The sequence below is a fragment of the Hordeum vulgare genome, chromosome 1H (genome assembly GCF_904849725.1).
Source record: "Hordeum vulgare subsp. vulgare chromosome 1H, MorexV3_pseudomolecules_assembly, whole genome shotgun sequence".
Taxonomy (NCBI): Eukaryota; Viridiplantae; Streptophyta; class Magnoliopsida; order Poales; family Poaceae; genus Hordeum; species Hordeum vulgare.
In genome coordinates, this window is record NC_058518.1 from 22,586,140 (window position 1) to 22,612,956 (window position 26,817).

Below are 26,817 nucleotides of genomic sequence, written 5' to 3' on the forward strand. Positions count from 1 at the left end.
AATTCGTTTTAGATTAAAGCTGGTCTGGCAAGGCCCAACATTGGTACTACATTTGCCTAATCACCTAATAAAATTGCATAGGGACCCGCCGGCACCCGCGGACTAATTTAATCAACCCCCGGGCCAGTGCTCCTCATGAGTGTTGGTCCAAAACAGAGCACTGTGCGGGGCCACCGCGAGGAAACTCGAGGTTTGGCACTTGTACGCGTCGCTTATTCGTCGTGTCCTGAGAACGAGGTACGCGACTCCTATCGGGATCGTCGACACGTCGGGCGGCCTTGCTGGATTAGTTTTACCTTTGACGAGATATCTTGTGCATCGGGATTCCGGTGATGCTTTGGGTAATCTCAGAGTTGAGGTTTTCCACTAGGGAATCTGACGAGATCACGAGCTTCGTGATTGAGGATTTCTATGCGGCTTGTGCTAATTTGTGATGGACTAGTTGGAGCACCCCTGCAGGGTTAAATCGTTCGGAAAGCCGTGCCCGCGGTTATGTGGCAACGTGGAAACTTTGCTTAACACTGGTTCTAGATAACTTGAAGTTAACTTAATTAAAACATGCCAACTGTGTGCGTAACCGTGACTGTCTCTTTCGTGAGTTCCTTCTCCGATCGAGGACACGGTGGGGTTATGTCTGACGTAGGTAGGTGTTCAGGATCATTCCTTTGATCATCAGTAGTTCACGTCCGCTATGCGTATATCTTCCCCCTCTTATTTCTTGTACTCGTAAGTTAACCACCAAATATATGCTTAGTCGCTGCTGCAACCTCACCACTTAACCATACCTCACCCATTAAGCTTTGCTAGTCTTGATACCTTTGGAAATGGGATTGCTGAGTCCCCTGTGGCTCACAGATTACTACAACACCAGTTGCAGGTACAGGTAAAGGTTATTTGACGCGAGCGCGTTGATTGTTCATTTGGAGTTGCCTCTTCTTCTTCTTCTTCATCGATCTAGGATGGGTTCCAGGCCGGCAGCCTGGGATAGCAAGGATGGACGTCGTTCTTCTTTTGTCGTTTGTTTTCGTTCATAGTCAGACCCTGCTCTTACTCTTGATGATTATGTAATGTACTGATGTGACTCTGATGTAGCTTGTGGCGAGTGTAAGCCAATTCTTTATTTCTCTCCTTTTCAGTACATGTACTTGTAACGATATCCATTTTTGCGACACGACGAGATGCGCTTCTATCCCTGACGAGGCCCCCGTGCCAAATTGAGGATAGGGTCGCATCTTGGGCGTGACACTACTTCACGGGATCTCCAATCATATAGATTGGGTTACTGCCATGGCAACTCATGTGGGTCTCATACCCATCTCCCTCGATGCACTGTCTATCACAACACGTGATAGCCCTTTAGTAAAGGGATCTGCCAGATTCTTAGCCGTTTGGATGTAATCCAACGCTATCACTCCGGAGTTTCTCAAACGTCTGACAGACTTCAATCTCATTCTTATATGTTTGTTGGACTTCATACTGTCCTTTGAACTCTTCACTTTAACAATAACTGTTTGATTATCGCAGTTCATAAGGATAGCCGGAACCGGATTCTCAACCACAGGTAAGTCCATCAAAAGATTTCGAAGAAATTCTGCTTCGACACCATATGTGTCTAATGCTGTTAATTCTGCTTCCATTGTCGATCTTGTTAAGATCGTTTGCTTTCAAGACTTCCAGGAAACAGCACCACCCCCAAGAGTAAACATATACCCAGTAGTGGCCTTCATCTCATCAGCATCAGAGATCCAATTCGCATCACTATACCCTTCAAGTACCGATGGGGATCCCGTATAGTGAAGCTCGTGGTTGACAGTACCTTTCAAGTAGCGCATGATTCTTTCAACAGCACGCCAATGAACATCGCCCGGGTTTGCAACAACCGGCTAAGTTTGCTCACAACAAACGCGATGTCAGGCCTCGTTGCGCTAGCTAGGTACATAAGTGAACCGATAATTTGAGAGAATCTCAATTGATCTATAGTTGTGCCTTTAAACTTTTGAATAAGCACACTAGGATCATATGGTGTTTGAAAATTTTTGCAGTCAGAATATCCAAAGCGACTCAAAATCTTATCAACATAGTGGGATTGCAGAAGTGTAATCCCACCCTCATCATCTCTCAACAACTTGATGTTCAAGATAACATCAGCCACCCCAAGGTCCTTCATCTCAAAGTTTTGAGACAGAAAAGACTTAACCTCCTCAATTACTTTGAGGTTGGTTCCAAATATCAGTATGTCATCAACATACAAGCACAATATAACTCGTTCGCCCCACCATGGCGATAGTATACACATTTGTGAGCTTCATTAACAACGAAGCCAACAGATGTCAGAGTTGTATTAAACTTCTCATGCCATTGCTTAGGTGCTTATCTCAGACCATATAAAGATTTCAGCAACTTACACACCTTTCCTTCCTGACCTTCTATCACAAAGCCATCTGGCTGTTGCATATAGATTTCCTCATTTAGCTCTCCATTCATGAAAGCCGTCTTAACGTCCATTTGATGAACGAGAAGACCATGAGAGGCCGCCAATGAGAGTAGTACTCGAATGGTGGTCAATCTAGCCACAGGTGAATAAGTATCGAAGAAATCTTCTTCTTCTTTCTGCGCCTAGCCCTTGGCCACAAGCCTAGCCTTGTACTTTTCAATCGTACCATCGGGCCTAAGCTTCTTTTTGAACACCCACTTGCATCCCAATGGTTTGCAACCATAGGGACGATCAGTGATTTCCCTTGTCCCGTTAGGCATGATGGAATCCATCTCGCTACGGACCGCAACTTTCCAGTAATCAGCATCTGGAGAAGCATACGCTTCTGAAATAGAAGTGGGATTATCATCCACGAGGTATACGAAGAAATCATCACCAAAGGTCTTTGCAGTCCTTTGTCTCTTGCCCCTACCATGGACTTCCTCGTCATCCTCCTCAGGATTTTCATCATGTGTTTGTTCATAATATTCCATAGTAATGGCAGGCTCGGGAGTTATCTTAGATTCCTGTCTAAAAGTGCTTTGCATATCTCCCATGGAAAATATATCCTCAAAGAATGAAGCATACCTCGACTCCATTATTGTACCGACCTTCACGTCAGGTACCTCAGATTTCACTACTAGAAATCTATAGCCTACGCTATTCTTAGCGTATCCCAAATTAACGCAGTCCACAGTCTTTGGTCCAAGCTTACGCTTCTTGGGGATCGGTACATTGACTTTCGCCAAGCAGCCCCAAGTACGTGAGTACGAGAGCGTCATCCTTCTCTTCGACCACTCCTCGTAGGGAGTGACCTCATTATCTTTTGTAGGAACTTTATTCAGGACATGACACGCGGTCAATATAGCCTCCCCCCACCATGCCTTGGATAAACCCGATGTATCTAACATGGCGTTAACCAAATCAGTTAGAGTACGGTTTTTCCGCTCGGCAACCCCGTTTGACTGGGGTGAATAGGGAGGCGTCCTCTCATGAATAATGCCGTGTTCCGCACAAAATGAATCAAATTCGTTTGAGAAGTACTCTCCACCACGATCAGACCGGACTCGTTTAATTTTCTTTTCAAGTTGATTCTCAACTTCTACCTTATAGATTTTAAAGTAGTGTAGAGCCTCATCTTTAGTATTTAACAGATACACATAGCAAAATCTAGTGGAATCATCTATCAATGTCATGAAGTATTTCTTTCCACCTTTAGTCAACACACCATTCATCTCACAAAGATCATAATGTATGAGTTCTAATGGTGCCAAGTGTCTCTCCTCTGCAGCCTTGTGAGGCTTGCGAGGTTGCTTTGCTTGCACACACGAATGACACTTAGAACCTTTGGCTAAAGTGAAAGTTGGGATTAAATTCAGTTTTGCTAGCCGCGACATAACACCAAAACTTATGTGACAAAGACGTGAATGCCAAACTTCACATTCATTAACACTCGAATGAATATTGTTCACGACTTTATTACAAAAATCTGCACGAGAAAGGCGGAACAGACCTCCGCATTCATAACCTTTTCCAACGAAAAGTCCATATTTCGTAACTACTGACTCGAATACCAACTTAAACCCTTCTCTACAAAGAAGGGAGCCACTAACGAGATTCTTCTTGATGGCGGGGACATGCTGCACGTTCTTCAGCTGCACGATCCTTCCCGAAGTAAACTTCAGATCGACCGTGCCAACACCAAGAACAGAAGCACTAGCGCCATTCCCCATCAATACGGACCCGCAAGCGGTGGCCTGATAAGAAGAGAACAATGATAAGTCAGCACACACATGAATATTTGCACCCGTGTCCACCCACCAATCGGTGGACTGACAAACTGTAAATACAGTAAGTAAATTACCGTACCCAAATGCACCACTTTCATTGTTGCCCATAATCATATTGACAGACTTGGAGTCCTGCGTCGGCTTCTTGTACTTGTTTGGGCATTTGTTCGCCCAATGTTCCTCTGAACCACAAGTATAGCAGCCATCTCCCTTCTTATTCTTCTTGAAGGGCTTCTTTCCCTTCTTCTTGAAGTCGGTATTCTGTTGGACATAATTCTTTCCCTTGGGCTTGTGGGAATTGAAGTTCCTCTAATGTACCATATTGGTAGCAGAAGAGCTTTCCACCGCTTTTCCATTGGAGTCCTTTGCTCTCGAGTTCTGCTCAACACTCAGATGGCCGATGATGTCCTCCACTGAGAACTCACACCTCTAATGTTTCAGAGTAGTAGCAAAGTTCCTCCAGGAATTAGGGAGCTTAGCAATTATATTGCCCGCGACAAACTTGCCCGGCAAATTGCACTTAAGAATTGGGCTTGAAGGAGGGTAAAGGCAAGTCAACATGATCCCCCGTCCGATGGTTCCCTACCTGATTGCCTACGACCAATGTGTGATCTCTTATGCACCCTAGACAGAGACACCCATCAGCAGGTCCATGGCGTCACGCTGATAGGAGACCTCACAACACCCTTTATCGGCGTGACGACGACATTTTAGAGAAGACATGTATCCTTTTCTCTTTCTATTAATTGATACCATCGACAACGACTTTATACCTAAGAATATTTGTTTCTAAGGGCCCCGTATTATCATCTCGCTCAGGGCCCCTAAAATCTTAGGACCCCCCACATATATAATAGACAAATCGCATTCAACCAATTAAGTAGTGTTGCGTCACTAACAATGACTAATACCCTACATAGACGACTGAGTTATGACATATGAAGCCATGGTTGGCATATGTATAGGACTGACTTGTGCAAGCCAAAGATTATGTCACAACTTGAGAACTTGGCTGCATTTGTACAACCACCATATATAGACTGCATTTGTAAGAGATCATAAAAGTCGAGTAGCATATCACCCCCCCCCCCCCCCCCCCCTCGCAGCAAGGTATAAGTTTCGCCAGCCACAGCTAAATCAGAGAAATACATCTGCTCATCAACAAGTCAAAGATTGCTATCACAACTCGTGAAGAACTTGGCCACACTTGCAGCGAGGTAATTTCCACCAACCACAACTAGAGAAATATCGGCACACCGACATCACAACTAGCTTTCATTGACCTTGACTTTGCAGTGTAAACCTGATTCGCTTCTAGCTCAGTCCACACGGGCTTGATAGAAGCCAACAAAAGTATGATCCAAAGAAACAATATTTTGGAGTGCACAATACAATCAATACTGCAGGAGTTGGTCAGGGGATGCTTTTCCAGAGAATCTGACCAACTGCAGCAAAATACAGTCAAATAGTACAGGGCAAGCTTGCTTATGTGATTATGTTTATCCATCTTTCTTCATTTCGTTTAGTAACTTCTGCTCAACAGGAGTCATGAGTAGCATTAAGCATCCCACCTTGCTTCAACATCTCCTCTTCTTCTTCTTCCTCCTAGTCCTCGGTCTTTCAGAGCTTGCTACCGGGCAACAAGACCAATTCGTCTACTCCGGCTTCGCAGACACCAACCTCACCCTCGACGGCGTCGCCACCATCACTCCAGACGGCCTGCTTGAGCTGACCAACGGCACCTTCCGGCTCAGAGGTCATGCTTTCCACCCGACTCCATTTTACTTCGGGAAGACACCCAACGGGACAGCAGTTCAGGCGCCTCGGTCCTTCGCTGTCTCCTATGTGTTTGCCATCTACTGCGTCCAGGCCCAGACCTGCGGCCACGGCATGGCCTCTGTCGTCGCCGCGAGCAGCAACTTCTCTGACACCATGCCCACACAATACCTGGGGCTCATCAACGACCACAACAACGGCGATCCAGCCAACCGCTTCTTCGCCGTCGAGCTCGACACCAACTGGAATGACGAGTTCAAGGACATCAACAACAACAATGTCGGGATCGACATCAACGACCTCGTCTCCGTCAACTCCAGCAGCGCCGGCTATTACGATGACAGCAACGAGGGTAACTTCCAAAACCTGACGCTCGCGAGCTATGAAATGATGCAGGTGTGGGTGGAGTATGATGGAGGACGCAGGCAGATCAGTGTGAGCTTGGCTCCCATAAACATGGCCAAACCCACAAAACCACTGCTCTCCACCAGCTACAACCTCTCAACGGTGCTCCCAGATATGGTTTATGTCGGCTTCTCTGCCTCAACGGGCTCATTCGACTCGCGCCAGTATGTGCTTGGTTGGAGCTTCGGCATCAACAGGCCTGCTCCAGCAATTGACATCACCAAGCTGCCCAAGCTGCCCAAGCCGCCTCGTCAAGGCCCCAAGCCTAGATCCAAGGTACTGGAAATCGTACTGCCAATAGTTTCCGCAGCATTTGTTCTTGCTGTGGGCGCCACTGTCATTCTCCTTGTCCGAAGGCGACTACGGTATGCCGAGCTTAGAGAAGATTGGGAAACTGAATTTGGGCCCCATAGGTTTTCATACAAGGACTTGTTTCACGCCACCAAGGGATTTAAGAACAAGAATCTATTGGGATTTGGAGGATTTGGAAAGGTGTACAAGGGTGTGCTTCCAAAGTCTAAAATGAAGATCGCTGTGAAAAGGATCTCCCATGACTCTAAGCAGGGGATGAAGGAATTTGGGGCCAATAGCTCGTGTGCGACGTCTTTCCTGGGAATTGGATGGAATGAGACGTTGTTCGACAGAATGGCGCGGCAGCGACACTTTTGAGCGAGTAAATAGCTCCTGTGCGACATGGTCCTTAAGCTGAACTGATATCCTCATTAGCTGTTATGGGTTGGACCCACAACGTATCCACGTAAGCGCGGGACCCACCACTTGTCCGGTAAGCGCGGGACCTACCTCGTCGCGGCTAGAAGCGATTCCGCCCGTGCCCGTCCGTCCGCCGCCGCCCATTGCTTTCCCCTCTCCCCATTCTTCTTCTTCCTCGGGTCTCCGGCGACCTAGTGCAGATGTCCACCTCCTCGGCCACGCAATCAAACTGGCGTCAGTATGGTCCAGTGATGCTCACAAGGTGCCCTAACTGCCCACGCCCAGAGCCTCTCAAACGGTTGCTGACTAAGACGGATGAGAATGGCAATCTTGGGCGGGAGTTTGTGAAATGCTTGAGCAAACCAATGGCAGGAAGGGATGGCATGGTTAGATCTCGGTTCTAAGCCCGTTCTTTCGCTGTTGTTTGCTTTGATTTCTCCATATTTTGTTTTTTCTCCTCGAATTTGAGATTTAGGGTTCATTTTGTGGTTTGCAGATCCTGAAGAAATGCACACATTTCGAGTGGATTGATGAATATGTTCACATGATTAAATCTGAGGGCTACATTGATTCTAGCGTGGCCGCAACCTGGGAGCTCAATTTGGGCGGGGTGCCGCAGATGGAGAATTGGGGGAGCTCGGACAGAGGGGCGGGCAGAGTTGTGCCGATGGCGAGGTACTTGGAGTCTGAACTGACCGATGAACTGAAGAAGATAAAGAAAAATCAAAGGGAGATGATCGATTTGCAGAAGCAAGCAAATATCATGACAATGTTTTTTTATTGTTGTGTCATTGCTCTGTTTATGTTTTACTTGCTATTCATCGTCATTAGAGGGGGCATTTAGGTCTGTCCAGTGTAGATGATGTGATTTGTGCGTCATGACAAGTTCATGTATCTTAAATGAATCAGCAGTTTGGAACACAAATTATTCAGTTTTCATGTTATGTTTCCTCTGTTTTTTGTTCTTCAGTTAATAGAGTACACGCCCAAATTCAGTTTGCAGTAAAAAAACAAAATTGGGCTGCCGAGTGCGAGACCGAAGAAAGTTCAGTTTCAGTACAAAAAAATTATTCGTGGGCTGGCGAATAGATGTTGGGCCCAAAATAAAAATGACGGATTATAACCAGGCCCAAAGGTATAATTTACAAAAGGTACTACTGATTTCAATAGGAATAACCAGGCCCAAAATTATTTGACTGGTCATGTATGATTTTCAATAGGAAATAAAAACGACGGATTATATACAACAATCCAAGTTCATTTATCTTAACAGGGTTGAACATCTAATCTGATTTGTATTATTTACAAACATGGCCTAAGCGGCCTGCAAGATACAAGTGTAAAATCTACAGAGCAAGTACTACACGGGGCAACTACACGTGAGGAACGTCGGGCACGTCTTGTGACTGCTCCTTTTCTGGGGCTTACTCGCTTGAGAACGCCTGTGATGCGTGGAACAGTGGCTGGAACAGGTTCTGGCTGCTTCTTTTCTGGCCCTTACTCGCTGTTCTTTTCTGCAGAATCGCCTGTTCTGGCTGGAACGGGCCCGGCTGGAACAGGTTCTGGCTGCCAAACCGGAGCCCCTTGGTCGCTGCGGCTGCGCTCCATTGTCCCCGCCTCCATTGCTGCCTTGCAGCTCCGGGCCCTGCTGCTCCTGGGTCAACCAAACGAGAGATTAGTTTCTGGTGAATGGTGACAAGATAAACACAGAACCATGAATGGTGAGAAGAAAGGATCAGCCCAATACCTGGTGCACTGCGTCACGGTCACTGATAAATATATAAACTGACAGATAGCCCCAGATAAACACATAGATGTGCACAACATAGGTAAGATATAAACGGGCCCGATATAAACGGGCACGGGCATATGGCACAACAGTACGTAGGGCACAATAGTACGAGCGATTACAATAAACTTACAGATAAGATAGTGTTTAACATTACAGATACGATAGATAAGAATGATTAAACTACGATAAACCTGGCATGGAGGGGCGACGGGCGCGCGTCTGCACTCCTCGTCGTCGGCCGGCGGGAGGTTGTAGGGGAGGGTGTGCATGGCGTGCTCGTTGGGCCAGATGCTGTCGAGGTCGGTGAAGATGTTCTAGGTGGTGAAGCAGATGAACTCGCACCCGCCAAACCAGACACGGCCGAGGAGGTGATACGCGTCGTAGGGGTTGCGGAAGCGCACGATCATGCCCATTCCTCCCATGCGAGACTCGTCGATGGTGAACATCTGCGGAGTTCCCACAGGGAGGTGGCGATAGAGGGCGCGAAGGAAGAGCCCCGCGAACTCCCGTCCACCCCGCCAGCGCGACATGGCCCAGACCCGGAGCTGGTTCTCCACGACGACCCCAGCGGGGTACATCCTTTCCGGCCTGGTGCCGGGCGCTTGGAACATCGGGCCGTGGAACTCCATGCCGGGGCTTGCGGTTGCTTGGATGTGAGGAGGGCAAGGAGGAAGATGAAGATGTGCACGGGGCAGAGGAGGGTTAAATAGCAGGTTTTGGGCTGCGTCGGTTGCGGTTCGTCGATTTAGTTGCAACAATTAATGGATGCCACCCATTTGTGTTTTCCTATTGGATCAAAGGGTGCGTCGCCGATTCACACACTGTGTCGAGGACTGCGTCGAGCACGCTCGCCGTTCAGACTTTCGCCGGTGCACCGCGTCGAGCACGCCCCCCTCATATTTAGAGCCCATTCAGATTGCGGTCCTCGATGCGCTGCTAATGGCTCTGATGCGACGCGTGCATGCATGCAGAAAAACCGACGCGTGTCATGCAACAAAGAAGCACACGAAGTCAGAGGCGCGTACGCCACATCCATGCACTGATTCATTTCCAATCGTCGGATCTTCACCGAACTGACTAGATCCAACGGACAGGCCCTCACTCGGGCCCTCGATCCAAACCCCCGCTCGCCAGCCAATCAGCACATGCGGATCACGGGCGGATCAGAAACATGGCGGGGTCAGATCCAACCGCTGACTCAGCAATGATCGACGGCTATAAACATGGCGGGGTTTCGGATGGGGTTTCCGGGGTTATGGGGTTTAGGGTTGTAGTGAGCTAGGGTTGAGCACAAAAAATTCAAAAAAAATCAAAAAAATATGAAACTTTCTCCCACTGTCTACTGATGCAACTACCTTGCTATAAAAATATTGATTCATGTTATATCCATGTTTAAATGAAAAATATTCACACAATTCATGTTATTGATGGAATGATTTAGGGTAGAGCATAAGTAATTCAAAAAAAAAATTCAAAAAAATACAAAACCAGCGCACATTGTGTACTTATTCAACTGAGTTGCTATAAAAAAATGGAAACTTGTTATATGCAAAGTTTAAAACCAAAATTCACACGTTCACGATATCGACGAACTCAGCTAGGGTTGAACATAATTAATTCAAAAAAATCAAAAAAATATAAAACCAGCACACATTGTCATTTTACATCACATAGTTAGCAAACAAAAATATAAACTTTGATTTTGAGTCGGTCAACGTTTTTTGAAAAAGTTGACTATATTTCAAATGAGCATAAATAATTCAAAAAAAATAAAATAAAAAAATAAAAAATTGTGCCCATAGTCCTATTATGTTGCATAGCAATAAAAAAATAATATAAACATGGTATATATACAATTGCAGGAAAATGCCTTCAAGAAGATGAGATTTTGTTACAATGTACAATGTACTATGGAGGGGTTTAGGATGGGGTTTTCGGGGTTTAGGGTTGCAGTGGGCTAGGGTTGAGCACAAAAATTTCAAAAAAAATCAAAAAAATATGAAACTTTCTCCCACTGTCTACTGATGCAACTACGTTGCTATAAAAAATTGATTCATGTTATATCCATGTTTAAATGAAAAAGATTCACACAATTGATGTTTTTGATGGAATGATCTAGGGTAGAGCATAAGTAATTCAAAAAAAATTCAAAAAAATACAAAACCAGCGCACATTGTGCAGTTATTCAACTGAGTTGCTATAAAAAAAATGGAAATTTGTTATATGCAAAGTTTAAAACCAAAATTCACACGTTCACGATATCGACGAAACGAGCTAAGGTTGAACATAATTAATTCAAAAAAAATCAAAAAAATATAAAACCAGCACACGTTGTCATTTTACATCACATAGTTAGCAAACAAAAATATAAACTTTGATTTTGAGTCGGTCAACGTTTTTGTGAAAAAGTTGACTATTTTTCAAATGAGCACAAATAATTCAAAAAAAAAATCAAAACTTGTGCCCATAGTCCTATTATGTTGCATAGCAACCAAATATATATATAAACATGGTTTATATACATATGCAGGAAAATGCCTTTAAGAAGATGACGTTTACCCTACCTTATGAGGTCGTTTGTCACACATTTTTCATGACTATGGCTCTAACTTAACAAAAGAGCTCAGAATGATGACATAACAACCATATTTGAGTTGTTGTGGTAGCATTGAAACATCATACCCGAGTCAAAAGTTCAACTTACTCCAAATTTGAATTTAAACCGAAATTTTTATTTTTCATCAAATTTGAAATTCAGATTGAAAACAATAATAATCAAACAAGTTTTGATGGAAACATGTGGGTACATCGGCACATAGTGCCCAAAATTTTTTATTACATGCCATAAATTTCAAATGATCAACAGTTCTATCTCTTCCGACCATGCCGTGTACCCTTCTTCGCCTTGGCATTTCTTGTTTTTGGTTGTACTACACACACAAGTTCACTGATCATCTTGGTTTTCTTCACTGGACTCGATGCTATCGCCTCATGAAACTCGATATCAGCTTCGGTTTCGACAGTTTCGACAGTGTGCACAGCTTCAGTTTCAGTTTCGACAGTGTGCACAACTTTAGTTTCGACAGTGTGCACAGCTTCAGTTTCAGTTTCGACAGTGTGCACAGCTTCAGTTTCGACAGTGTGCACAGCTTTAGTTTCGTCACTTGCAGCACCAAACTGTTCCATCCACTTACTTGTTTGCCTTCTGCTGCCACTCACTCTTGCTCTTTTTGTTGGCCAACACTGTTCAACAACAATAGGCTGACTTGGAAGCTTCCTCCTGAAAACAACAAAGCATGCCACGTATTTATAATTTAACAAAATATGAACAAACACAAATAAACAAGCACATACTTTCTCGGATTAGGAGGAGAGAAAATGCATAGTCTGGATCCCTCTCTGTGCCCAAGTATTTGGCACCTTTTGCATCTGTTTTTGTTACCCTTTTGAGCCCTTTTTGGCTTTGCATCTTTCTTGTGCTTCTTGCCCTTCTTACTACTCCCACCTTTTTCAAACCATGCTTTGAATCTACTCTGTTTAGGTCTGCCTGCCTTTCTTTTTGTTAGAGGAGGACACATGGAATATTCAAGAGGCACTTCTGGCCACTGTTCCTGATCTGTAAGAGGTGGAATTGGAGTTGCATATGCAGCTCTGAATTTTGCTACCGAATAATACTCATGCAGATATGGATGCATATTTATCTTTGGTTGGCCGGCTAAGAATAGAATGGCATGATCACATGGTTTACCAGTGGCCTGCCATTCGAGGCAACTGCAATCATGCAATTCAGTGTTAACAACATGCCTCCTTCCAGTCTTGTTATCTCTAACTTCAGCACCCCACAGTGATGATTTTTCAACAGACAAATGTGTAAGACCTCTGCTTCTGTTGACCACCTGTTGCACCACTGCTGGAAGTTTATCACCTTGCAGACAATCAGCAATCTTTTTTCTCAATTCCCATAGCCGCGTGAGCATGATCCTGATTTGATCAACCATGTAATGCACAGGCAAATCTTTTAGCTGCTTCACCTTGTTGTTGAAACTTTCTGCCAAATTGTTGTTGATATGGTCACACTTGATGGCAGTGTTGAATCCTGACCTGTACCATAATAAAGAATGGTAGGTGTTCAACCATGTACCAAACTCCTCACATGTTGCCATTACCTTACTAAGATGGTATGAATGTGTCTGTTTAGTGTAAGATCTTGCTGCTCGCCACATTCTCCCAAATTCATCTCCTCTGAATTTTTTGATTAAATTCATCCACAAATGGCTGAAGCACTCCCTTTGCTCAGCATGTGGGAACACATTTTTAACTGCATTTTCTAGACCTTTGCAGGCATCTGTGTGTATTGCCAAAGGTGACACTGGCCCTAAGCATCTTTTCAACTGCATCATGAACCATGTCCATGAAGCCTCTGTCTCTGACTGAAACAAGCCAATAGCAACTGGAAACATCCAGTTATGTCCATCTAGAGCATTACATGCTGCCAACTGACCATTCCACTTGCCTGTCAAAAATGATGAGTCTATGCTCAAATATGGACGACATCCTGCTTTGAAGCCATCGATGCAAGGCTTTAAAGCCATAAAAAATTTGGAGAAATAAACCTTGCCATCCTCTGATACCTCAGTATCTATCTCGACAACACTGCCAGGTGACCTTTTCTCCACCTCTGCTTTGAAATTGAAAAGCAGCCTAAATGTGTTTGCCCAATCACCATACAAATTCTTCATTGCCCTTTGTTTAGCCTTCCACACTGTGGTATAATGTAGTTTAATGGGGTACAACTTTTCCAAGTCTACCTAGAGTCTTTTTGCAGTAGTGTTGGGTGTTTTGGCCAAAATTGGAGTTATCTTTTCTGCAACCCAAATCTGTGATGTCATGCTTGATTTTTTCTGTGAACTTGTGAGACAGGTATGTTTATTAGGGATTTGGTTAACCCTGACAGTACTTCCATCAGGCTGCAGTCTAGCACATATGTACCACTTGCAAGCCCTCCTACCACTACCATCAAAACCTCTGCACTTAGCATAAAACTTATTTCTATCAGTCCAAACTGTCTTGGCATCAAACTGATGTCTGACTGCATAAGTCTTGAAAGACAACCTGAACTCATCCATGTTTGGCCACAACTTCCCCACTCGAATGACAGGGTTTTCTTTGTCATACACATGCACTAGCTCTTCATCATGTGCATCATCTACATCATCTGCAGCATCTTTCATCAAATGTTCATCTACATCACTCAATTCTCTGTCATCATTATCACTTGTATTAGCTTCATCCCTCTCCTCCTCATCTTTGTCATCGACTGGAATGCCAAATAGTTTGGCCATCTCAGTGTCAGCAATTGGTGCAATGACCAAATCAGTAGGCTCCTCCAACTCAACTGCATTCCAATCAGCAACATTAACATTTCCCTCTTCTGCATGTGCATTAGCCCCATCGGCTATTACTGTTAGATCCGTAATAACGGGAACGATATGACTCTGCGAAGCCCAATCATCATCTGCCTTCTGCATAGCCAAGTGTGACGGCACATAACCTACCTTCGAGTCAATATTCAGATCAACGAGCTCAGCAAAAAATTCAGCCCTGAGGCTTGCCCAGCCCTCTTGCCTATCGATTTCAACAACAATATCTTCACCATGTTCAATTCTGACATACTCTCCTTTGAAATCATCATACCGCAATAGTGAAACCTCTTGCTCTGGGCCCCAAAGTACAGTTTCCCCAATTTTCTCCACCAATTTCCTCACTGCCTTCTCTTCCATCGACTGTATCTCATTGGGATCAGTTTCTGCACAATCAACCTCCCATTTCACAATTGTGTCTCTCTGGATGTTCTCAATGCTACCATCAACTAATTTTGCCGTCGATGGAAAGAAATTGATTGCAAATTCAAATGTTTCAGCAGCATTCCCTCTGTTATAGGCGGACGGGCAGCGTGAGACAGAGCAAAGATTGCACTCACAAATGGGCGGAAGGGAGGCGCATTACCTGTTCGAAGCTGAATCTGGCGGCTCCTTCTCGACCTGACCACGGGCTCCTCTCACCGCGCCGCCCCTCTCACCTTCTATCGATTTCACCAAGCAAAACAGAGAGCTCAGATCTACAAGGCGGAGGGGATTGGGACTAGAGTATCGAATTCACTCACCACCATGGCCGCCGCCGCCGAAAGGGGGCTCCTCCGCCGTAGCCGCCGGAGCTGAAGATGTCGGGCAGTTTCGGACAGTTGTAGTCGGGCAGTTTCACGAGATGCGGTGCTAATTAATTTGGACCCAAATTAGGTAAGACATGACATAACGTAAATTGGACTAGTTGACTAAGGTTTTACCGCATGTGTGGCCATGAGCTATTTTCTCCCTGCAAACCGTCGCACGAGAGCTATTTCATCGAAAGATGTCGCACTGCTTCCAATTCCCAGGAAAGACGTCGCACAGGAGCTATTGGCCCAGGAATTTGTCGCTGAGGTTGCGAGCATCGGCCGCCTCCAACACCGCAATATTGTGCAGTTGCATGGCTATTGCCGTCGCAAGGCTGAGCTTCTTTTGGTGTATGAATACATGTCCAATGGAAGCCTTGACAAGTACCTGTATGATCAGGAGAAGAAGCCTACTTTAACTTGGGCCCAGAGATACAAAATCATCAAAGACATTGCGTCTGCCTTGCTTTACCTTCACCAGGAATGGGAGAAAGTTGTATTGCATCGAGACATCAAGCCAAGCAATGTGCTCCTCGATGATGGACTGAATGGGCGACTAGGTGATTTCGGCTTAGCAAGGTTATATGACCACGAGACTGGCCCTCAAACTACACATGTTGTTGGCACCATTGGGTACCTAGCTCCTGAGCTAGCACACAGCAACAAAGCAACCCCACTTAGTGATGTGTTTTCCTTTGGCATGTTTGTTCTCGAGGTCACCTGTGGACGGAAGCCCATCGAGCCAACATCACAAGGCAACCAACTCACCTTGGTCAACTGGGTGATTGACCATTGGCACCAAGGATTTCTCACAGATGCAGTGGATACCAAGCTCCAAGGTGCGTACAATGTTGATGAGGCATGCCTAGCTTTGAAGTTAGGATTGCTATGCTCACACCCATTAGTCAATTTAAGGCCCAACATGAGGCAGGCTATGCAGTATCTCAATGGTGATATGCCACCCCCTGATCTAAATCTGACACAGATGAGCTTCAACATTCCATCCTTGATGCAGAATGAAGTTTCAATAGATGACTTGCGTGCAGCCTTGATGGTGTAAATTCCACTTTCTTCTTATTCCAATTTAGATGCACATTTTTTCCAAACTCTACCATCAGATCAATATATTACGTGCAATGTATTCATACATGTGGAGGACCTATATACTCCCTCCGACCCATATTATGTCGCTCAAATGGATGTATCTAGACGTATTTCAGTGCTAGATACATATGTTTCAGCGACAAATAATATGGATCATACGGATTACTAAAACTATTCTTCGTTAGTATCAAAAGCTTTTATCTCATATAGTTTATCTTATCATAACCTCTAAGAATGAGACCTAGACATGTAGGGCATGTTCAGGAGAACACAACTACACAAGTACTTACATGTGTTCAGCAAGGCGCTATGTGCTTGTTGGGCAGTAGCGTGGCGCCTAGTCCTTAGTGTATCTGCAGTGGTAGGGAAGACAACATTCCCTAAAGGCCCAAACGCACCACATTATGTTCTTTTTTCAGGAAAAGGGAATAGCCCGATGAAGGTTGAGTCCACCTGAACAAAAAGTTCACTCATGCACCGCAGTAATGCGATTCAAGACTGTTGCGATGGTGGTCGGGTTGTGTTGAACAAGTGAAACACATGCCTTCAAGTGGTGTGCCACTAAACGAACACATGCCTCCATGGTGAACTCATATACTGGTTCCATCCGTGGTTTTTGCTTTGAACAACCGGAGCACAATGGGCATTTTGCAATGGCATGTATCCTGTTGGAGAAAGCAGACGATGAGATGTTTATCCCAGATGTGATGGTTTAGTCTTCTCGGATTGGTCCTCCAATATCTTTTGTTGTCCTCTTTTTGTCGAACCATGTCATTTTGATCTTTGTACGTGTGAGTTCAACCTGACGCAGTGGTGAAGTACTCCCCACTTGTGCCAAGTACATTGCACTATGCGGTGAGTTCGTCTTTGTTTGTACTGTGTGAACTCTTTGCAGTCGTATCGTCTCGATGCAACGTTGGAGTCAATAAAGCTCCCACTATTGAGAAAGGGTAGTCCTTTGACAATTTCTGACAATGACCAATGTGGAATTCTACATACTAGACGGCTGCCTTTATCATGAAATGAACGTGCAGCCATGGAAAGCGACATAGACGACTGACTTGTGGAGGCCATGTGTGTAGTAGTCAATATGGAAAAGCAAAGACGACGCACATGAAGTAAACTATGAAGGCATGCGTGGCTGCAAATAATTTATAACAGCACAGGAAAGATATTTCCATGACTTGCCTAACCATGTATCCTAAAAGTCATTCCCTAAAAAAAATCTATCCTGAAAGTTACGAAAAAGGGTTTCCCCCGCTTTGTATTACAAAAAAACCTACCGATACAGCCAACGATGGGTGCTGGGGTGGAAGCAGCACAGTCTCACCCAAAAGAAACGAAAGAGAAAAAAATAAAAGAAGAAAATGCCGACAACGACAGATCAACAGAAACGAAGAAGCTTCGCGACCACTGCGCCCATCAAAAATCTCCCACCAAGCTCCAGGGCTCTGAAGCGCGACGAGGCAAGAGGAAGAGTAGCCCCCGACGCCCTCCGGGAAGGTCCGGCGACACCCACAAGCGCCACCACGTCGGTGTCAGCCAGGCCGACAGGGGTTTCCTCCGATCCCAACCTACACCTCTAATGCTTTGGAGCCCGCCACCAAATTGACCACCATCCTGCGCCAAAGCGGTCTTGAAGCCTCCACGCCGTCTCACCACAACACCACGAGATGAAGTCTGCACAATGAAGAATTGGAGCGGGGCTAGGGGCCGCAACACAGTGGGCACACGGGAGAGCATAACCTCCACCGTCCACGACGGTAGCCGATCGGACACAATAGCAGGAGCATACCAGGCCCGGCCAGGACCTCCATGCCTGTAAAACTCCCGCCGTCGCGCTGCAGCAGGCACGCCATCGGCATGCCCCCCTGGTCCGAGCTGCTCCTCCTCCTCACCACACCGACGACGGCGAAGCCATGACAGGGACCAGCCCGCTAGGACCCCTATGGGCCCGCAGGGCCCAGATCTGGGCCGAGGGCGCGCCACCATGCCGCCTCGCCGCCAAGGGCCATGCCACCACCTCGCGCGCTGCCGGCCACCACCGCTAGGTGATCGGGCCGTCGCCTAGCCGAGTAGCACCGCCACCGCCCCATGCCCCGGGCAAGGGAGCCGCGCGCGCGGGTATTGAAGGTCCCGTCACCGCCAGCACCACCCGGGCCTGCGTCGGGGGCGCCCGCCGGCGACGGCGGGGAGGGATGAGGGAGGAAGACGGCCGAAGGGTAGGGGGGTCGCGCGCCGACCCGTCCACCTCCCGCGGAGGCGGCACAGGGCCGGATTCGGGAAGGGGAGAGGGGGGTGGCGGGGAGGGCCTAGGGGAGCTGGCGGCAGCTGCGAGGGCCTAGGGGAGCTGGCGGCAGCGGTGAAGGAGAGGGCAACGCTGTCGATTTTCTATCCTGAAAGTCATACTCCTTCCTTGCTAATGGTAGGTAATCTTTACACATGAATATTAGGCCAGTCCCTCGAATAAATTACTGAAGCTATGTGTGTAGCAGATATTAGGTTGATTGCTCACCTTTATCTAGTAATGATAAATAACTGTACCATAAGTAAAACATAACTAATATTTTTTTATTCTGATTTATGCTCCAGGCTGTGTAAATTTGGGTTTCAGTTCTTTTCAGGAAACAGTGGAATATTTATTGTTTAATATATAAGCCAGAAAAAAAATGGTGCAATCATCATGTATCAAGATGACCTGGGAAAAATAGTGGGGCTCTTCAGGGGAAATGCGTTGGAGCACCCGGGTGCCACACACCCGTATATGTAAATAGCATTAAATAAAATATCAGAAAATTTAAAAAACAAAAAAATTGGGATGTGAAACGTGGGTATCCATTGTATACTCATGTTCATTTTTGTGGGGAATGGGTGTCCATGGTTTACATGGCATACGAATTACTGTCCAGCATACGTTACATTCAGATTATTTTTTCTACACATACAAATTTCTTTTGTCTTTTTACTGACATTACTACGGGCACCCGTTCCTCACGAGACTGAACACGGGTGTGCAACGGCCAACCAGGTTTCATATCCCAAAATTTCAGATTTTTTTTAATTTTCTTAATATGTTTTTTAATGCTATATACGAGAGGATTTGTGGCTTTCGGAGTCCTTATTAGTCTATTAGTATTAGTCTAGCAGTCTTTATTAGTCTATGTTTACTTTCCTTGCACCTCAAGTCACGTGTAATATATATATATATATATGTTCATTGAACCTTCAATAGAGATAAGTTGCTTTTCTAACAGATATACTCGTATATGAAGCCATGTGTAGTGGAGAATATGGAAAAGTAAGGACGACTGACTTTTGCACTGAAGTCATGAGACGAGAGGCCAAGAATTTCCTTCTCTGCAAATAAATTATAACCACAAGGGTAAGATTGTGCACTGAAGTCATGTATAGCTTGTTTTTTCAAAACGTGTTTTTAGTATAAAGTACCAGCATTGTAATATCAGACGACAATGCCTGTGGAAAAAAGAGGGCAGGATAGCAACTCGACCACATCTCACATCACATTAAATAGAATTGCAGTCTGCTCCAACAAGCACAGAAAAGCACCCAACTCACATGAAGTTCTTCCTCCTCTGTTTCCTCCTCTGCTTTGGCCTTGAGCTTGCGATTTTCACTACAGCAAGTGATGACCAACTCTTGTACCATGGCTTCACAGCCGGTACTAACCTCACCGTCGACGAGCGAGGCTGCTTCAGTCATGTTGAACGGACTCCTTGAGCTAACCAATGGCGCACTTGGTTGCAAAGGCCATGCGTTTGAATTTTTGTTCAAAAGAACGATCTCTCGAAACGATTTGCTAAAAAGGACCGCATGCGGTATCCAAAGACAAAAAAGACCCCTCTCCTCGCGTGGCGGCAGGCGCGCCCGGCGACACGTGGCACCTGCCGCCACCAACCGCCTGCCGCCACGCGCTTGGACTGTGGAGCCATGCGTATGTCCTGCATGCGCTTGGACTGTGGAGCCATGCGTGAGGGCACCGCATGTAGGACTTTGGAGCCATGCGTGAGGGCACCGGGAGCCTCTCATTTTATTTGTCGCCATGCTTTTGCCAAAGAGACGTAGAGGGCATACGGCCGGCCGCCTGGTACCGTGGCGGTAGGTCCCAGCCGCCTCGGCTGGTGGAGGCAGGTGCCACGTGTCGTCTGGCGCGCCTTCCGCCATGCGAGGAGAGGTCTTTTTTGTCTTTGGGTACCGCATGTGGTCCTTTTAGCAAATCGTTTCGAGAGATGGTCCTTTTGGACAAAAATTCCATGCGTTCTACCCAACTCCGATGCACTTCCGCAAATCGCATGATGATGTCGTGCAGTCTTTCTCAGTCGTCTTTGTGTTTGCCATCCACTCCAGCTACCCCATCATGAGCCGACAAGGCCTGGCTTTCGTCGTCGCCCCAAGCATGAACTTCTCAAGTGCACTGGCCAATCCATACTTGGACCTCATGAACTCCCAGAACAACAGACAACTTGAGCAACCACATCTTTGCCATCGAGCTAGACACCGTCCTAAGCATCGAGTTCAAAGACAACAACACCAACCATGTAGGTATCGGCATCAACAGCCTCCAGTCTATAGAGTCCTACCCTGCAGGATACTATGATGATAGCAATGGTACCTTCCAAGACATGGTTCTTGCTAGTGGTGATGCAATGCAAGTGTGGGTGGACTACAATGGTGAAGCCAAGAAAATCAGCGTGACCACGGCTCCCCTTCAAATGGAGAAACCTAAAAGGCCACTCATCTCGGCAGATTATGGCAGATTATGACCTCTCAAGTGTATTGCAAGATCCATCCTACATCGGCTTCTCATCTTGAGGTGGAGAGGTCGACTCACGACATTATTTGCTCGGTTGGAGTTTTGGGATAAACAAACCAACCCCACTGATCAATATTGCAAAACTGCCAAAGCTACCTCATCCAAAGTATCAATCAAAGCTGCTGAAAATCATCCTACCTATAGCGAGCGCAATTTTCGTATTTGCTGTAGGTTCTATGGTCATTTTACTTGTGAGGAGAAAAATGAGGTATGGCGAGCTAAAAGAAGATTGGGAGATCGAGTTCGGGCCACATCGGTTCTCATACAAGGATTTGTACCATGCCACAGAAGGATTTAAGAACAAACACCTACTTGGTGCAGGAGGGTTTGGGAAGGTATATAAAGGGACCCTTCCATCAACTAAACTAGAGGTTGCTGTGAAGAGGGTATCCCATGACTCCAGACAGGGTCTAAAGGAATTTGTTGCTGAGGTTGTCAGTATTGGCCGCATCCGACATCGTAACCTTGTTCAGTTGCTTGGCTATTGTAGGAGAAAAGATGAACTCCTTTTGGTGTACGACTGCATGTCGAATGGTAGCCTTGATAAGTATTTGTATTGTGATGATCAAATGCTTATACTAAACTGGGCGCAAAGGTTTCGGATAATAAAGGATATTGCATCAGGCTTGCTCTACCTCCATGAGAAATGGGAGAAAGTGGTCATCCACCGTGACATCAAAGCAAGCAACGTACTCCAGAATGGGAGACTAGGTGACTTTGGCCTTGCAAGACTTTACGATCATGGAGCTGATAAGCAGACCACACATGTGGTTGGTACCATTGGGTACCTAGCAGTAGGATTTTTAGGGACTAAAAGGGGGTATTTGGGACTAAAGGAAGAAGTCCCTATGGGAGGGACTTTTTGAGACTTTTTTGGCTCTTTTTCTAACAATGCCACACACAACTCTCGATGCTAGCTTTTGCTTTTCCTCAACCCTTGTTTTTGATGGATGTATATCCCCTGATGGATTTTTCCCTGATTCGATCTAGCTGTTTTTGCTCTCACGCCGATCTGGCTCTTTTTTTTTTTCTCGCCGATCTGGCTGCTGTTCCGGCTAATTTTTTTTAAATATTGCTTTTTTTTTAAATCTTTTTGAAAAATAATGTGTCTATTTGAAATTTTTCAAAAATATTATAAAGTCGGCCTCCCAGTGGCCGACTGCCACTTGTCGGCTTGCCACTGGCCGAAAGGTGGCAGTCGACCACCAGTTAGCCGACAGGAGGCAGGAGGGGGCCGTCGGCAGGGGAGGGGGGCCTGTCGGCCTGCCCGTAGCCGACAGGTCCCTGTCGGCCTCCTCTGAGCCGACAGGTGGCCTTTGGGCGGGAAACTTTTTTTTTTCACTGTTTTGACCTTCCTCTCAATTTTGAGCATGGAATGAACCCATTTTGACCCTTTTAGTGGTATTAGAAACTTAAAACATAGTGCTATTACAAACTTAAAACATAGTGGTTTTAGAAACTTAAAACATAGTGCTATTACATAAATCTTAAACTCTTCAGCCTCTTGCACCCCCTCTTCCACGTCCTCTTTGGCCCCCTCTTCCTCCTCTTCTTCCCCGGCTGCTTCGTCCACGCCTCGGGCCTCCAGTAACGAAAGTGGGACAATTACTATCCGTATGCCCAAATTCATTACATAAAATGCATTGTCCGCGCGCCTCCGATTCATCCATGTCATTTCGGATGCGCTGAGACTGCCGCCTCCCTCTACTCGCACGCATATGTGCAGGGTGTGGTATATATACCCTTTCAGCAGGGTCAACGGTATTGAAGTTACCCATTGATCGGAAACCCAACAGCTCACCTGTCCAGGTATTGAGAACTGCCTGCTTCAAAAAATATGGAGACACAAACGAGATTGCGTCAAGGCCTAGCAGCCCACAAGCAGAAAGTACATGCGAGCAAGGTAGGTGAAGCAACTTTGGTTTGTTGCACGTGCACGCACGTTGGCCACAATTCATTTCCAATTATCACCTCATGCGTTCTCATCGCATTTGCACATCCGAATTTGTTGTTAGCCAAGCGGACCTCGAACCTACGCTCCAGATTTCCAATGGCGACAACACTGTGTGTCTGAGCTTTCTTCATCTTTTTATCCATGTACTTCATAACCCTTTCACAATACCGTGTGTTAGGATTGTTTGTGATATGCTCTGCAGCCTTTTCACATCTTTCTCTGAAATACTTGACTGTGCCATAGAAAATGCCCTCGACAATCGCTGTGAGTGGCAAAGCTCTGTTTCCCCTGAGGACGAAATTATATGTTTCGGCCAGGTTGGTAGTCATGACACCGTACCTCGCTCCATGTGTGTCATGCAACAGAGACCACCTCTCCAATGGCTCATGCTCTATCCACTGATCAAAGGTTTTGATCGTCCTCGCAAGCCTTCTCCTTGTACCAGGCGGGTCAAATCCTGGCAAGTCACAAAGCCCAACCGGCTCTTCCTCCAGGGTGGCAGTTCCAGTTGCTAATTGTGCAGCTACCGCTTGGGCATGTGCCCTGACAGCGGCATCTCTTGCAGCTTTCCTGTCCCTAACATGCCTCTGTGTGCAAAGATTTAGTCTGTTACGTATCAGGTGATACTTCCATTGTTGGTTCTGCTTGCAAAGCTTCTTGAATAGATTCATCATGTTCTTATTTCTAAACTGGGAAAAGAAATTTGCACCTAGATGGCGCATGCACCATCGGCTCTGAATGTCTTGCCAAGGAGCTTGTTCATCAGGAGCAGGGTTTGATAATGTCTTGATGGCGCTGAGTATACCCGGATGCCTGTCATGAAGGATGCACACATGCTGCTTATCTCGCACCACGGGGAGCAGTAAGGCCACAGGATTACATGCCCTACGATCGCAAGATTTTAACCAGTTCACCCACTGGTCGTCCCGCTCTATATGCTTCAAATACCAGAAAATATTTGCACTGGACCGGGTCCATAATGCATGAACACCGACGGTGTGTGTTTCAATATTGAACCCTAAACATCGGGCAAGCCATTCTGTCAACTGACTAACAGACCATGTTTCAGGGGAGGACACTTGCACCTCAGTGTACTGAAATTCACTAAGATCAGCTCCCATCTCATTTGTTCGAACGGAACCAGGACCGTAGCGCAAACATAATGTCACTAAATCAGACATCTGGCAGTTCAACAAGGACAAACCTACTTCACTCACTAAACTAATTCACATAAGTAAAAATAATTTTACCCTTGAAGCGTGCGCAGAAACGAAGAACGAAGAACGACGAACGACGAACACCGAACCCACACCTCCGCCACCACCACCACTACAACCTCCTCCTCAACCTCCTCCACAACCTCCACCACCACCACCAAAAATAGCTTCAAAGAACCACCGCAACGCGAATGAGAAGGATGATTAGGCTTCCCTCAAACTTACGCAACTAAACCACGGTTCAAAACGTAGTTTTATCGGAAGATTTTTCGTCTGGGGGAGAAAGAGAGAAATGAGAGCAAGGAGAAGAAAGGGAGGAAGAAGAAGATAGAGAAGAAAGAAGAAGAAGAAAGAAGAAGAAGAAAGAAGAAAGAAGGAAGGGAAGGAGAGAGCCGTTGCCCCTCTCGGCCAAGAGGTGGCCGACTGGCCCCCTGTCGGCCACCAGGAGGCCGACTGGCTGGCGCAAGCCGACAGGGCTCCATCGACGTGTTCTGGCCAGTACTCGGCCGACGCGTGGCCGACTCAACTTCTGTCGGCTAACTGGTGGCCGACTGCCACCTTTCGGCCAGTGGCAAGCCGACAAGTGGCAGTCGGCCACTGGGAGGCCGACGTTATAATATTTTTGAAAAATTTCAAATAGACACATTATTTTTCAAAAAGATTTGAAAAAAGAAATATTTAAAAAAAATTAGCGCTGTTCCGTCTCACGTTGGCCGCTGCTTTTAACATGCATGCAGCTGTCCGGCTCCAAGTAGTCCACTTTTTCCAAAACAAACCGTGAAGCAATCGAATCTACTCCCTCCGTTCCACGCATAGTCTTGCCAGCTATTTCCATGCATGCACCAGCTAGTCCCGTTGGACCAGCCCACCGCACGCACAGCTTCAACTGCCTGTCCTGCCACGCGTGTGTGTACGCTGCCTTGCTGCCGCAATGCGTACGCGAGCCTTCCGCCGATCCGACGCCTGCTGCAAGTGCTACTTTCCGATCTCGCCAAGAACCACGCAGCAGACGCCTGCATCCGGGCGCCGGCACAAGCCGCCGGCTCCCCCTTACGAGCCTATCGCTATCTAGTCGTCATAGGTTACAACGTGGGATGCCTTCTCATATATAAGAGGCCAAGGGTACGACGTGTCCGACTACGACACTATATGTATCCTACCCACACTACAACACCAAGTCTATATGTAACCCAACTCATACATCAATATTCGACACAACTCTAACACAACAGCAGGCAACTTTAAAACAAAATGAAAAGAGTCTACCTTACTTTATTAAGCTTATAAGTGGCAACTTAGCACGGACTCAAAATACAGGCTGGCTGGCTTCACAGGAATATTATACTATAACCACTAGCTCAGCCAGTACATAAAGATTTCAATACATGTCACTGCCAGACTAGAACAAAAGCCAAAATGTTTTCCATGAAATGTAAACCAAGACTAGAGTAATTACCAGCTGATCTTGGTGGGGGTCATCTCCCTTTCTGAAAATTATCTTGGATGCTCCCCCATTCACACCATCTTCATCGTAAGTGGCAGTGGATTTCATGGCACTCTTGAATATGGATGACTCTTAGGTGAAACACTAGTAAGGTTAAGTGTAGATGCTAATAGTGAACGAATTGGCTGAAACGAAATTACCAAATTAAATCAACTAAAGCAACTAGAATTGGATGAAACAAAATTATCAAAATGAGTCAATTAAAGCAACTAATTAAGACAAGTAAATCCATATATACATGATCCATGTTTTCCTAGCATTCAACAGTAAACAGTGAGCAAGTTAATGATGTGACAAGTTTTACCTCATCAAAGTTAGTATGCTCACTAACAACTACTGACAACACCTGTCCCAATTTCTTGACAACCAAAGTTAGTATGAAACTAGCAAGTGCAATATTTAATAAAGCTGAAATGGTCAATAGATCATGACATGTGAGTTTATATGCAGTAGTTAAGTAAAAAAAATTAAGTTGAAGCTTAATATTATATCAAGATAAATGCGGAGTTGAAGCTCAATATTATATAATAGGCCGCCTGGTCATTTAGAAATTAGATCAAGGAATGTGAAATAGGCATGCGGAAGTTATCACATAGACTCCTTTCAACACAGATAAAGTTTGAAATGGTAAAAAAAAAGTGACACTAGGAACCGAATTCCGGTGTCATTTGTATTGCTCACTGGACATGACCATGCCATATCAATGAAGTCTTGGACTCGGTACGGTCCAGCATGCCTTGAAAGCACATCTCGTATGATGCACATATATACCTATACTAATTCTAGACTCTTAAGAAATTTTCACGTTAATTAAATTTTACGAGCCGTTCATCTGGTGGGATCGAATTATTACGGTGTAGATCTAATCATGAAATCCTTAGCCAGACCAGTTTTTTATTGTAAAAAACAAAAGAAAAAAAAAGTCTCTTAAGAAGTCTTCCCGCTTTATTCTACTTCCTACATGAATACTTCTCCATAGGATGCAAAAGAAAAAGAATAGTCTTCATTCCACCTCACACGTGAAAACCTCCTCTAACCCTAAATCCTAT

At 45.7% G+C, this 26,817-nt stretch overlaps 1 protein-coding gene and 1 pseudogene across 1 annotated transcript; both read left to right on the plus strand.

The window, feature by feature from the left end:
• Window positions 1–5,774: 5,774 nt before the first annotated feature.
• LOC123405252 (L-type lectin-domain containing receptor kinase SIT2-like) lies at window positions 5,775–7,200 on the plus strand. The gene has a single exon (XM_045099014.1). It carries the CDS (start codon window positions 5,812–5,814, stop codon window positions 7,111–7,113), a length of 1,302 nt encoding a protein of 433 aa, XP_044954949.1. The 5' UTR covers window positions 5,775–5,811; the 3' UTR covers window positions 7,114–7,200.
• Window positions 7,201–19,838: 12,638 nt separating this feature from the next.
• On the plus strand, window positions 19,839–22,684 carry LOC123395817 (annotated as a pseudogene).
• The last annotated feature ends 4,133 nt before the right edge of the window (window positions 22,685–26,817 follow it).